General features: G+C 44.5%; 1 protein-coding gene across 3 annotated transcripts in view; it reads right to left on the bottom strand.

Moving 5' to 3' along the window:
• CCDC50 (coiled-coil domain containing 50) overlaps positions 1-14,725 on the bottom strand; it is a 42,809-nt gene that overhangs the window by 11,037 nt on the left and 17,047 nt on the right. For 2 of the 3 annotated variants that reach the window (XM_059479698.1, XM_059479699.1), the window contains exons 2-6: positions 13,753-13,815; positions 12,296-12,425; positions 7,742-7,832; positions 4,989-5,097; positions 671-1,369 (exon numbers count right to left, since the gene is read on the bottom strand). In XM_059479698.1, the coding sequence (XP_059335681.1) occupies positions 671-1,369; positions 4,989-5,097; positions 7,742-7,832; positions 12,296-12,425; positions 13,753-13,815 (1,092 nt within the window). The remainder of the gene's footprint in view (positions 1-670; positions 1,370-4,988; positions 5,098-7,741; positions 7,833-12,295; positions 12,426-13,752; positions 13,816-14,725) is intronic. The other variant, XM_059479701.1, reaches the window with a different exon arrangement.

Below are 14,725 nucleotides of genomic sequence, written 5' to 3'. Positions count from 1 at the left end.
ACAGGTACACGTTTCTCAGAAAATTCCACTTGCACAGAATTTGGCAAGAATCTTGCAAATAGAACCCAGCTGGATGCCCAGTGCCACTAGTGAACTTTGCCCAAAATTAATTAAGTTGCAGCAGGGTTTTCAATAAGAAGTGGATGAAAATTGCTGGGTTTTTTCATGCTTAAGCAGTGTGCTCACTTACAGTCCTGCATCTCAACTCCACAAAATACAACCATAACCTAACATTCAGGGGTTTGTTCCCTTTTCTTCTCCTGTACAAGGAGGCCACCGCACAAAATGTATTTTAAAAACAAAAGCTGGGTGTTGGCTGGAGTTTTCTGGGGGGTCTTTCTTTGGGGATGGTGTGGTGGTTTTTTTTTGGTGAGGGGAAGAAATTTGTTTTCTTAAACGAAAGGATACCAAAGGCACCACCTCCAACAATACCTTCTTATTCATCCTCTCCAATGCCATGGAACATCAGGATATAGAGCAAGAACATTAATGGACAAGAAGAATCCTGCTAAATCAGGAAGAAACCCGGGCAAGATTCCCTGTGTACACATTGCAGGTAGATACTGGAGAGAAGCATCTTCAAGGAAGGCAAACATATCTCAGACACCAGTATGGGGCCCACAAAGGTCCATCCCCACACATTGGCACACGTTCCCCATCACTCGGTTACCTGGGTCTCGCTGGCTGTCTCCAACCTTCCCCTGGCTCACAGCATGAGGGGAGGGGGAGTGTCTCCTGTGTCCTGCCCTTTTGTAGGCTCTTGCCTCACCCCTCCTATGGTCATCTCTAGATTCAGCATCATAGAGCTTTTCATCCCGTGCCATCCTGTGTGACGAGTGGCCCTGGTGGTGAGATCTGTGTTTCTCAGGGTGCTGTCTGCCACCCTGATGCCAGGTCTCCTGCTCTGCCTCCAGTTCCATCTCAAGGAGGGGAAGGTGCTTTTCTCTGTCTTTCCTTGGTGGCTTTTTGCTGTGCTGTGCTTCCTCTCTGAGTCCATGCTCCAAGTCCAGGTCGGGACTGAGAAGTCTCCTCTCCTTCTCCCTGCCAGCTCTCCTCCTCTCCTGTGGCTCCCAGCTGTTGCTGTGATCATAGGCATGGTGCTCAGTCTCTCTTTCCAGGTCAAGGCTGAGATGTCTCCTGGACCTTCCCTGGCTGGTTGTCTTCTGCTCCTGCTGCTGGCCATTTCTGGCCTCTCTCAGCTGAGGAGACCTTCCACGGCCCTCTGAGCTGGAGTGCCCACGTGTGGGGGCACGGCTGGGCAAAGGTGAGGGGGGTCCTCGGTGCTCTCTCTGCTGGTGCCTGCCCCTGCCAGGCCTGTGTGCTCTGGGAGCTTCAGAAATCTGCTCTCTGGGCTCACCCCAGGGCTGCTCTGAGCAATGGGGGGACAAACAAGGAGGGGGTTAGTGGTGCAGGGGTTAATGGAGGTTCGAGGCCAGACTCACAGCAGGGAGAGGAAGGAGCTTGATACAAGGCGCTGAAAATGCAGGCAAAGCATGATGAAAGAAAGAGTAATAACAGAGACAGATAAAGCTGGCAGGGTACAAGAGAAGACACAGTGAAATGGCAGCCTGGCTAGCAGGGCAGCACAGGAGGCAACAAGGTTGGAACAGAAAGCACAGGTCCAATGCAAAAGTGTCTGAGCACTTCCTAGACAAGGACAAGTCAATACAGAGACAAATGACTTTTAATGATGCCACTGGGGCTGAAAAACTGCCAAGAGAGCAGCTCATCTCCTGATGACACATCACTGCTGCAGGTCCTGAAACCACCTGGGGAAGATTGGCAAAGAAGGGCACAAGATACAGGAAAAGTTGGGAGACAATGAGGAGCATAAGGCCAGGAGGGGCCAAGCAGAGTGGTCAGGTTGGACCCTGATTTATAAGCACAGGTGAGCCTTGCCCTGGCTTCAAGCACAAGGTTTTTCGTAAGAAAAACCTAACTGGGGGAAAAAACCCACATAAAGCAGAAAAGAAGTAAACAGGTAAGATAGAAGGTTTTTTTCCCTTTAAAAGCAAGAACAGGATAGCTGCAGCATCCAAACATCCTCCACCACAGACTGTCACATATCTTTTGCAGACCCTCAAGTTCAGGGCCTGCACTTACTCATTGTCCAAAAAGAAGTTTCAGCTCTGAATGCAAAGGCAGTTATGGACCGAAATTTTAGGGCAGATTAAGACTTCAGAAAACCCAGGCTCCTGACCTCAGCATTGTAGCTAGAAAAGCTGCTTACTTGGCATTTTGGCGGGATTGTTTCCTCTCTGCTTTCCAGAAAGCAGGTAGAATTTTTCTCTGCTTTTAGTTTCAGTAATAAACCTGAAACAGCTATGAGGATGCAGCAATCTGCCTGCATACAATTTACTAATTGATTTATTTTTTCAACTAACCTATTTGCTAAGAAAAATCATTGCACAGAGTGAACTGTTATCTCTCTACAGCAGCTTTTCAAAATAAAAATATGCCTTGAAGCAGAGATTGATCTAAAACAGAATTACACACACAACCCCCACCAGAAAAACCCTGCAGCAGCAGACTTTCCTCAACTGTCCAGAGTTTGTTTTACAGTATCTCAAAATATTTTAAATAAATTTCACTGCACATGAATTGCATTTTTTAATGAATAGCTCTGTCTCACAATCTATCTAGATTTCAGAGGGAGAAAAACAAACCTTACACCAAAACTGAATGTTCCCTTCGAGTCATTCTATTCAGAAAAAACTTTTTCAGAGCCAGCAAAAATAGAGCCTACAGAAAATCCACCTTCAAAACAAGTCTGTGTGACTTTTATCCAGAACAGGTGTTTTTTTAAAAGTCCAAGGACTGTAACAGGAACTGCTGTGGTCACTCTTTAACTGGTTGGGTTTTTTCTGTTCAGTTTTAGATCATAAATATGATTTACAGAAAGCAAATAACCAATCAACCAATCCAAGTGACTTACTGAACAACAGAGACCAGAGCCTGAAAGCAAGAGTCAGTTTTTGAACAATAGTCACTAGGATCAAAAAATTAATTCAATTTTGTCATTGAGGAAAGCTCAATAAATACAACAGCAGAGAGCAGGAAAACACAAAAGAGCAAAGCCTGGCTGTGCTGGGAAAGGATTGCTGCAGGTAACACAACCATGCCAGACAACCCAAGCAGATAATTTGCTTTTGGGGTATCTCAGGGTGATTAATTCATCAACAGGTGCTGGTTCCTCTGGCACCTTCCATGAGGGCCATGTAAACACTCCACAGACCCTGGTGTTACTCTCTGAGGCAGCAAGTGACTGAGTGAATACAAAAATGTTTTTCATGGCACAGGCACTGCTGGGAGGAACTCTGCCTTTTCTCGTGTTTATTTTTCCACTTTTAAAGAGCTCAGGTTGCTTTGGAGCAATCGGCCTCATCCACATTCCTCCTGGATGTGGATAAATTTTACCTCAGTCTCAAGCAATAAGAAAAAAACTCCAAAAACACACTCCACCCTCACCAAAACAAAAGAAAACTTTAACAAAGCAAGGGCTTTTTATTTGTTTCAATTCACAACTAATGAGGACAATACAAACCAAGGCTGCAGAAGCCTAATCAAATGGTGCTCAAGTAATTAAGAGTTCCCAGAACAACAAGCTAGATGATCCAGGCATGAAATCCACTCCAGTCCTTTATAGCTTTTAAGGAGCACAGATCAAGAGCAGCACTGCAATGACTGGCCAGGCAAACACCTCCTGCCTCACCTTCAAAATTATGGATTATTGCAGGAAGAAAACAGACCCACAAGATATCCTACCCTTCAAGTCCAAATCACAGTCTTAACTTCAGGAAGTCATAGGCTTTGTCAGCTGATTTGTTAAAAAAATACATCCTGTCCTACCATCTCTGCATGCACACTTCTGCCTATGTTGTATTTTTTCAGACTTCTCCCACTTAATTCTGAAAACCTGACGAGTGGCTTGGCTGTAGGACTCCAAGATCAATTTTTCCCAGCTTTGTACATGTAGAAGGACTTGTGATCATGAAGTTTCCACTTGGTTACTGTTTTGCACTTTTGAACTTTGTGCTTTGTACTCTCTTGGCTATCTTTGAACTTCTTCCAAATTGAAACTAAAATACTTTGTGTAAGTTCAAATAAAGGACTTTAAACTGCCAATGGCATTGATGTTAAAATGAGAAATGAGGTTTGATCTTCATCTTCACAATCTGTTAATCAAAAGCAACCCATCTTCCCCACCACATTTTTGAAGAAAGAACACAGGAACCACCACCAGCGCATAGCAAAGCCATCCCCAGATTGCTCCATAATTAAATACACCCTGATTCTCTCCTCCCAGCTTAAAGAAGGTCTGTATTCAATCACAGAAGCTGACCAAAAGGAAGCAATAGAGCACTGTGGATCAAATAATTTCCACACTGTACAGTCCCAGATGATCACAGCAGAGACATTCTGTAGAGATGACCTTGTTCTTCAGTAAGTCATTCAAGGCAGTTGTGCTAGTTTTACAGCTTGGGTACATACCTGCAAGGAGCTATTTTTGAAACATCTCCATGAACCAGCATTCATTCCTTCATGTAGCCGTGCCAGCATCACAAATGAGCACATGGAACTGTCTCTCTTCAAATGCAAGCATGGAATTTCACCAGCATTTCTCCCCCACACCCCTGGTGTCACACAGCAGTTACTACCTTATCAGCCACTGTCTTTTTCCACAAGCACTTCTAAAACATGCATGTGTGACTGTACTTGCACATTCACAAACCACATTACCTATGCCTGTCATTTAGGCCACTTTCAAGGACAATAAAAACTATTCAATTGTCTCCTCTGCCTTTTTTTTTTAACTAAATACTTCCTGATTAAAAAATAATCTGATTTTGACCCCAGAAACTGATGTAATGCTACAGTGCTAAATGCAGGTCTGTAGCATAAAGTTGAGTCTGAGGGATAAAGAGTTGTCAGACCACCAGGTCCACCTACACTGTCATGATCCTGGCTTTTATCTTGCAGAAACATACCTCCATTTTGTGCATAATAGCTCTCTTCATAGCCTGTGTGTCCCTGGGACTCTGGGTAGTGCTTCTTGTGCTTTTTTTCTTCCTGCTGCTGTAGGAGACGGGCAATATCCTGCAGAGATGGAAGAAAACAGACATTAAATCACCACTAAAAAGTGTCTCCACATTATTTTGATCAAATTCTTTATTCAATTACTAAAATCCTTACAAAAAAAAAAATTAACTTTTCAGACACAACAACAGTTACTCAAATTCAACCCCTGGACTGGATGAAGCTTTCAAATTAATGGGTGACACAAGGGACCATGTCAGCAACCAGTAGTCAACTCAGCCCAGTACTGCAATTCCAACACCATGGCAAACTCCCAGGTTCCTGCTCCTCCTGCACACAAGCCTGCTAAGCCCTAATGGCCAAAGCAGGGCAGAAGAGACTCTGTGTGCAACCTCAGGCTTTCCACAAGGATTTGGAAGTCACAGAAGTGCACAGCCAGTAATGGGAGTGGGCTTCATCTCCTCCCTGCACTCTACCAGGGAAAGGAGAGCACAGAGGCAAAGACTGTCCAGCTAAAGGCACTTCTGACTGGAAGGAGTTCCCCAAGTAAACTGTGAACTCACTTCACACTGGCTGTAATTTGCAGGGACTACAGGATGCCAGGCAGGGAAATGCATCAGTTTGACAGACAGAGAGTTGAAGGAAAAGAAAATCGAAAGGACATTAGGAGGAGCAAACTAGGCACAAGGCAGGAGCACAGTGGGGACTGCAGCCATTTGTCTCCTGTCACAGTTTTGGTAGATATGCCAAAGAGAAGAGCACTCCATTTTCCTAATTGGTTTTCCTTCAAGATGACTAATGGGTCAACAAGGCCTAGGAACCACAAACAGCTCCCTGGGGCCTGCTCCTCTGAGGCCCATGAGCTTGTGAGTCAGTGAAGCCAGTCTGGAGCTAGGGAGCAAAGCTGGGAGACACCAGCAGGTCATGCTGCCCCTCTGGATGCTATTCATTTAAGCCTTCCTAATCCTCAGGACCTTTACAGAGCCATGCATGTAAAGTGGACACTGCAGGCAGGAAAGGCATGGCTGAAATGCAAACTAAGAGTCAACACCCTCCAGAGCCAAGCCAGCACTGGAGGACCTTGGATGGCTGCTCAAGTACAAACTATTATTTCAGGATTCAGGGAAGATCTGCTCTGAAACCAGCTTTGTGGAAAATCTGGGGATGCCACAGGCTCTTTCAAAAAAAAACCCAAAAAAACCCACAAAAAACTAAACCTCCACAAACTCCTTTCCCTGACAAGGTTAACCTTTCTAGCAAGTACTGTAAGTCTATAAATATATGAGCTAAAGCACATTATCTCCAGGACTGAGACAGCTCAGGACTTGCAAATCCATACAAACCACTTCTTACAAACAGGATTCATCAGCAGGCAGGGCAGGCAGGCTTAGTGCTTCATTTAAAATACCTGCACTCCAGAAAGGATCTGCCTCAGTCCTCAGCTACATTTCAGACACACTTGGGAACTTCCCATGTACCAGCAGGAAGAGAGAGAATATTTATGACTTCTCCTTGCTTTAAGGCACAGTCAGCTGGAGCCTGCTCCCAACTGCACAAGATGGTCAGCAGGCAGGTTTGACAGGCTGCAAGGACCTGTGGTTAGACTGCTGACATCCCTGCAGTTCTCTATATAAAGCAGGAAAGAAAGGTGCAGTTCCACAAGTCAACATTAGTTTTGCATCTCCTTCACCTTCCTGATAAAAATATGACAGATCAGTACCTTTTAAGCAGAAATCCTATAGCCAAAGGGCTCCTTCCACTCAAGCACAAGCTCCTCTGGGAAGCCAAGCCATCCCATCTGTCTGGGCAGCCTTTCAGTACTTGCTTGAAGTAGGTAGGAGAAGAAAATGAAGTCTTGCAAAAAACTCCAATGCATTTGTCAGGCAAGGGCAGATTCTTATTTCAGGCTCTGCCAGGAAATACAGCCTTGTGTTCCAGCTCTTCCTAATACAGAGAATTCTACCAGGTGCCCCTTGAACATCTCAAGACAACCCAGGTTCCTCAGGAAACCATCTGAAACTGCAGGTTCTCACAGGTGTTCCTCTACTCTGTGGGTTTATTGAAAACTCTATCTGACAGGCTGATCCATTGAGGCAACCAACAAGCAAAACCCTTTGTACACTATGAAAAAAACCACACCACCCACTCTCAAGCAAAAGGAGCAGAGAAACATTCTGAAGTCACAAAAGGAATCTGCTTACAGGTTCCTTACAGCAAGAAACTGTAACAGGGTGTTCAGGCTGTGAAATACTAAACTGAAGAATGGAGAAGCCAGAAACAGATGGCTGGGCTGAGAGTCTGAAATCTTTGCATTAAAGACAAAGAAATAATGGCCTAGGATTCTCCCAAGAGCAGTACCTCTCTTCTTGCATTTCAGAAAGCAAGCAGGTCTCAGAGTGTATAAACAATTACAGCTTCCTCCAACAGGGCAATAAACACCTCAGCAAGACTTACCTATTACTTGACCTCTTCATTAGCAAGGCCACTGGCATCAACAACCCTTATGACCCTTGAGTGTGAGGACCATGACTGTATCTTATTCCTGTAACAGGACTCCCCAAAATGTCTGTGCATACAGAGCTCTGTCATGACAAGGACTGCCACCATGCAAGCCAACTCCTGTGGCTACTGGCCAAGAAATGTCTGCCCTGAAAAGGCTGCTACAAATAGCCCTGCCATCCATCCCTGCAGCTTTAAAGGTTACCTCGTCTTTTTCCTCTTGCCTGCGGCGCTCCTCCGCTTCAAACGCGAGCTTCACTTGGATTTCCTGAGCAATCTCGCAGTCCTGGCGTTCCCTGGAAGGCAAGGAGACAGGGATTATAGGCAGCTGCACTCACAGGCATCAGTCAGCCTGGAGAAAGGGATAAAAGAGCTAAAAAAAAATCCACCCAATTTACACAAAAGAATTATTACTCAGTGTTAGTGCAGAGCTATGAATCCTCACCAGGGACCAGGACTCCCTGTACTTACTGGCGGCCAAATTTAGAAAATACTTCCCAAAACATCCACGGAGTAAAATGTAAAAGAGATTCATGGGCAGATTGCTAAGAAAGGAGATGGGTACCACAAAATAGGGCAGGCCAAGGTAGTGCTCAGGAGTCTGCAAACAGCCTAATTCTGCTGAGTTTTTGTCCATGTGGTATCTAAGGAGAAGTTCAGGGGTATGGTTAATGCAGGCACTACTGGGAAGTGGCTTTCATGTGTAAGCCAAGGAGAAAGAAGTGCAGGAGTACGGTACATAAGCCAAGTGGAGGCTGGAGGTGTCAGTTCAGTAATGAATGAGAAATGCCACTGAGGTGAGACAAGACACAAAAGCAGGATCAGTGCCCAGAGGCAAGGGAGCAACATGTGTCAAAACAAGGGGGAAAGGAGCCACTGCCACAGTGCCAGTGTGGATGGAGGAACACAAGACTGCATGAACTGGGGACAGGGAGAGATCAGAGCAATTGAGACATGAGAGGTTTGGCTGTGCAGACAGACCAGGAAGGCTGAAAAGCATCTGCAGGAACAGTGCCACACTCAGCAGCATGCTCTGATGTGCTGGAACAATGGCCAAGGATTCCTCAGGGCAATTCAGAAATGGACTGGGGGATCTGAAAAGGAAAGCTAAAAGTTCTCTCTTTCAGCACTGTTGAGATTGAGTTAAAGAGCAGCTCTAAACATGGCAGGAAAGTCAATCCCCACAAGTGCAACTACTGAGAGGCAAGGCATAGGAAGAGAACAGCTGTGAGCAGCAGCAAGCAGAGCCTGCCTTATTAGAATACAATCATTTGAAGAATACACTGACAATGATCAGACAGGTGATGAAAACACTACCAAGAGTGGAAGACAAGCAAATAACTGAAGCACACTGAGATATGTCAAAGCTGTGCTATGTGGGCTGGAGCAACTAGTCTTAGGTTTGAGCAAGAATCTGGGCATAAATGACCTAGTGAATCTGGAGGCAAAGGACTGGGAGAGAACCTAGAACATGAGAAGAAGTTAAAACACTCAAGTGCAGACAAGCACGTTTTGTTGCAAAAACAAAAAATGTGGCATGGCTGGAGCAGCCTGTAGCACAACAGAACCTTCTTTTACAGAAAGTAAAGAAGAAGGAGAGAAGCAGAAGGGGTGGATATGTGGCAAGGATGGAGAGGAAGAACATTGAAACGACAGGGTTTTAGAGGACAGATGTCACTAAGGAACAGCTCATTTGTCATAGGCAACAAAAAGGTACACACAGCAGGAAGGAAAAGAAGATTTCTGTCAACAGTTCCTTGGGAGCAGACCTCTGGACTGGAGTTATCAATAGGTCAAACATTTCAGGACACAAGTTTCTTCATCCAGGTAATAAAACTTGGCAATTTTTGTGTGTGCCTGTGTGTGTTTCATTTGACTCTGGGGACAGATCTGTTCAAAGCCACAAGAGTACACACAGTAGCAAATCTAGTTCTTGAACTTGCTTTTTAAAAAGAGACTTTGGCAAACCTGGCACCAGCAGAGAACCACAGCTCCCAGGAAAACAATATCTGAATAAGCAAATCCCAGGGAGCAGGCTGTCAGTGAGCCTGGTAGTGGATCCTTTACAACCCCAGGCTCTGAGGACATGAAACTAGGTAGAAAATAAGTTAGAAAGGTCAGACACATCAAGGCATTGCACGTCTCCATTTCCCCTGGCACCTGTGAGCAGAGCTAAGGTGCCAAGTTCATCAGCACAAACTGGCTTGCTAAATGCTTAAAATACATCCTATTGAAAACAAACAGGACAGAAAAACAACTAATCATCTTTCAGCGCCAAGGCAACAAGGTCATTGCCTCTCCTGCTGGTGTTACCAGAAAAGAACACTGAAGTATTGCAAACACAAAAGCATTTTCTTCTTTCTGATGACACATCTTGGAATACACCACATTAATTCCTAAGAACAACTGTTATAGAGGATTAGATTTGGAGGTTTATTGCTCAGCAGTAATTAAATACTGAGACTCGATTACTTAGTGAACATGAACTAATGTATTAACTTGTGTGAGCAGAAGAAAATAGGTTCAAGAGTTTGACAGCTCTTCCTGCCCTTCAGTTTCCTTAATGTGAGCTCAAGCACCAATCAGACCCCAAAAATCAGCCAGAGCAACATAAATATCAACATTCCTGAACATCCCACTCATGTGTCCTTCCCTCCTGGGCAGCCAGGAGTGCTAAGAAAGTTGGGAAAATTCTACATCAGTTTAGAAAAAAGAGAAAAAAACCTAAAAGTTTTGTGATCAGAAAGCTCCCTCCCATTCACAGTGACTGCAGATACTAGTTGTTGCCAGATGAGGAGAAAAAAAGGGATTGTTTAAGGGAACTGTTCAAAGGAACTGTTCACATCAGTGCAACAGAACTGAGAGCAAAACAGGGAAAGAACATATTTTCACACTATTTTATTTTAGTAATCTTGCTACTATGCTTAGCAGTGTGCAGGCTGCTCAGCTAGATGCAAGAGATGCTTTTAAAGAAGCATGAAAATCAGGTTTGATGCTTCCCTGAATTCTTAAAAAGATATGTTTCTATGCTCTCATTTATCTTCACAAAGTCCTTCTGAGAGAAATTAGAAAGCCAATAAATTTGAAGAGCTTTTTTGTTTCCTGTTTCTAAAGACGCCTTAGTTCTGCCCTCTTACTCCTCCCATCACCTTCTAGCTTCAAACTGTCCCACATGACACAGAAAGCATCAACAACAGGGATTATTTTGTTGCCAAAACACGCTACTCTTGGACAAGGAAGAGACAGTGGGAATGTACAAAGAATTAAGGAAGAAACAGATCCAACTACAAAAGGATACCTCCAACTTCTTTTACTATTCTTGCAGAAGAGCTCCTGCTCTCAGAAGCAGAACTGCTGCTGACATAACGTTTTACATCAGCAGTTCTGCCTGTGCTTTGGCTCACAAAGTTCATAAATGCAATTTTAGAGTCCTACAACAAGAAAATTGTTTTCAGTTCCCAGCAAGTAACAAAGAAGAATCATGTCTGCCATACAAAATCAATTTTTATGTTGTCATTTACTCACTCACATCTCTAATTGGTAATAAAGAAATAGAACTATTGAAAAAAAGCACAGACTTAGAGAGATACATATGTACACAAGGTCTGTCCCAGTGTGCTGGGAACATTGAGAACAGTGGCTGATCTGTCACGCCCCAGCTTCAAAGCTTTCACGAGCTGCTGCTTTGAAGCCAGTGCTGTATCTCCCACATCTGCAGCACAGAGCTCTTCTGCTCTGTCACTGGTCCTGCCAGATGAGCCATCCAGGCTCTGTGATCCACCCCCAACTCACCTGGTGGGTGGCATTCCAGAACCCAACAACAGTCAGGAGGCAGCAAAGCTGCTGGGAGATGCATCCTGCCTTGCAGACCTTGTGTTTGCAGGGACCCCCATCCACCCACCTCTCATGAGTGGAATCTGGCTGAGCCCTGTCCCATGAACCATCTGTTACACCCAGTGCTCTGCAAGTTCACTCTGGACTGGAAAGCACAGTTTGTTTTGCCCTGTGCTGCCATGTTTCACTTCTACACCAGCTCCACAGCTGAGAGCCACGGTACACAGAGAGCCAAACCACAGACCACAGGGTTAAGATGTGGCGTGTGGGGACTGAGCAAACCTGCAGAGCAAACTGGATCAGTCATTAAACCCTCCCACAGTTACTGCAGCAGTCAGTGACTGCAAGAGAAGGCCTGTCCCCCAACACCCATCCCCATCAAGCCACCCTGGAGCAGCAATTCCCCTTCCCAGGTCATTTCATGCTGAATAGCTGCAAGCACACACAGGGGCTGTCAGTGCAGCAGGACACCAAAAGCATCACACCCAGCTCCTCAAAAGCATTCACCAGGCACAGGGCAAACACACCAATATCTGCAATTTCCACACCATAGAGACAGTCCCTGTAGCACTGGGTATTTCTGTGGCACAGTTCCTTCAGTCTCAAACTTCAGCCAGGGACAAGGTCAACACAAGTGGCCAAGTTACCTCATTTTCACAACAAGCAGTAGAATGGGAAGGCTCCTTCTCATGGACAGGCAACAGTATCTAAGGCAGGATGGGCTCCAAGACCACCCCACTGCTCTTATTCCTCTGTGCCAGAAGCTGGTATCACTACTTTCACAGCAGCGGACAGGCAAAGAAAAAAAGATACAACAGCAGAAGGCTGATGAACCCCACATACTGTCAGCTCAAAGCAGCTGCTATTAGTGCTCTGACCAAATGGGACTAGCATTCCCATTCCAAGATCTCCAGCACAAACTCACAAGTCTTTTTGGTGTTTCTGGATTTGAGCACGGGCTTTCTTATCCTCCTCTTCCTGCAGCTGCTTGGCCATCTGCAAGTCATGTTGCACCAGACGATTACGCTGAACATTTGTGGCCAAGTGATGCTCAACTGGAAATAAACACAGACAAGAAGCCTCAAATCAGGGTGCAGAACTTCACTGAGTGAACAAGATAAACCCAGTGGGAGGGAGATTCCAGCCCAGAAAGGAAGACAGATCTTGGCAGGGAAACACCAAGCAATCTCTCCAAAGGTGGGAAAGTCCTGAACTGAAATTCTGCTAGCAGCTTGAGATTGCCTCTTTTCAGCACTGTGGGGGCTGTATACGGGTCTGATACCAAAACAAGTTCTGCGTATCTTAAACACATCCAGGTTTATAGGGAATGGTTTTTAGGCTTTGAATTTCATTCTCTGACCACAGAAAATCAACACAGACAAATGAAGTGGGTCTGGGAGGGACCACCAGAGGCCAGTGAGGATGAGCTGAACCTAAACCACTTATTATGGACACTTTTCTATTTTGTTTTCAATAACCTCTACAGAAGAAAACTTCTCTCACTCTCAGCAGAATCAGTTCCAAAAATCTCCCTACCTTTATATTTAGCAACAGAGCAACTTTGTGCTCCAGTGAGTCCTTTACCATACATGGATATTGCCTGCCAGAAAAAATGGCTACATGAGCTGCAGCCCAAAGCCCTCTTTAATTCAATGCTCTCAGGTTCCAGCACCAAGGAATGAGCAGCTGCACCCTTGGTGGAGCAGCAGGAATGGCATTAGCACCTGGTACTGGCAGATACCAAATCCATGAGAAGCTGATTAGAGAGGCCACCACACCTGAAACTAAAACAAACATACCCAAACTAACAGATAAGCATGTAAAAAAAAATTAATTAACAAAAAAAAAGCACCAGCCACTTTGCAGTTTCTGGCTGTCCTTTTTTTCCTCCTGTATAAACTCTTCTAGTGTACAGCTGCCCTACCTCAAAATGTCTGAAAAGGAAGGCTCCTTTCAAAAGGCAGACACTGGTAATTCTGAAATAAGTAAACAAACAGACTCTTCTGGTGGTACTTTAGGTCAGACTATAAAACTTGAAGCTTCCAAAATTGCTAGTCATTTCTAAAAACCTTGCACAGCAACAAAACCCCAAGTGCACTCCTACATGCAATTTTATCATAAACGGCACAAACAAACTCAACTCTAAAGGAGAGCTCAAAATTGAAATATAAAATGCAACTATCTCTGGGGTACAATGTGAGCTGGAGCAGAGTGAAGTGTAGTGCTACAGGATAGTGAAGACAGCAATAATAAAATGTATTCCATTAAAAGGAAAAAAATTGAATAAAAGCAGGAAGCATTTTTCTTAGCAAAATCAAATAAAGCCAGCTATCTGCTGGGACAAGCTTGCTTCAGTTTGCTCTGAAGATTGTTGCTACTTACTCTCTTGTTCCTGTAAATTATGGGCCAAGGTATGATCTTCCAGAATAGCGAAGTCTCGACAAACTGAACAGGGAAACAAAGTAAAGAGAATTAGCACCAGAAAAACCTAAATCAAACAAAAAAAGCATCAAACAGGCTATGGCAGCCAGGGGAGTATATGAACTTCTGACAGTTTCTACTTGCCAAGGTCTGGAATTGTGGTTTCCCCCCCCCCCCCCCCCCCCCGCCTCCTATCATCATGTCTATTTTTGTGTGCGTTTATTTCTTTGTCCTTGTTGGCATGAAATGCCTTCTCCACTCTCTCCTCAACCTCTAGTTCAAGAACAGAATAGTCCATGCTACCACTGGATCAGACCTTATGTACAAAGCTCTGCATTCCATTCCAACAGAATATATATTATATATATAATATATAATGCATTCTGCATTCCAGAATATATATTATATATTTTTACCAATGCCCACACTGACTGCATTCAGCTAAAACCAAGGGCAGGCATTTGTGTTTACTGTGACTTTCTGTGCCAGGTTAAAGAGTCTGAGAATAGTATTTTCATGGCACAAAGGGCAGGTGCACACTGGCACGTCTCCAAAGCTGAGCACACTGAGCTCCATGGCTCTCACTGCATTTCTCTCAAGGCATTTCTACCAGCTCAGGTATCATTTTCAGTTGTTTCTTGTAAGCTTCATTGACTAAAAGCAGATGCTGGATTTGCACCTAGAACCCAGATATGGGATCAGTCACAGCATTATGGGCAAGGATAACTACAGCTTCTCCAAAAGATGCTGAAAATGACCTTGAGACAAGTGAAATGGGAAACAGATGAACTGCCTTTGGCACCAGTTTAAAAGCAGCAGATTTTTGCCAATGCCTATCACTTTCCCACTTGAACTTTCAAAGGAATGCTCTACCTACACTGTAGAAAAACACCAGAGTATATTTTTAACTTGTTATGATAGGCAGTAGGGCAAC

This window comes from Ammospiza nelsoni, chromosome 10, assembly GCF_027579445.1.
Source record: "Ammospiza nelsoni isolate bAmmNel1 chromosome 10, bAmmNel1.pri, whole genome shotgun sequence".
NCBI lineage: Eukaryota > Metazoa > Chordata > Aves > Passeriformes > Passerellidae > Ammospiza > Ammospiza nelsoni.
This window is presented reverse-complemented; position numbering and strand designations above follow the sequence as displayed.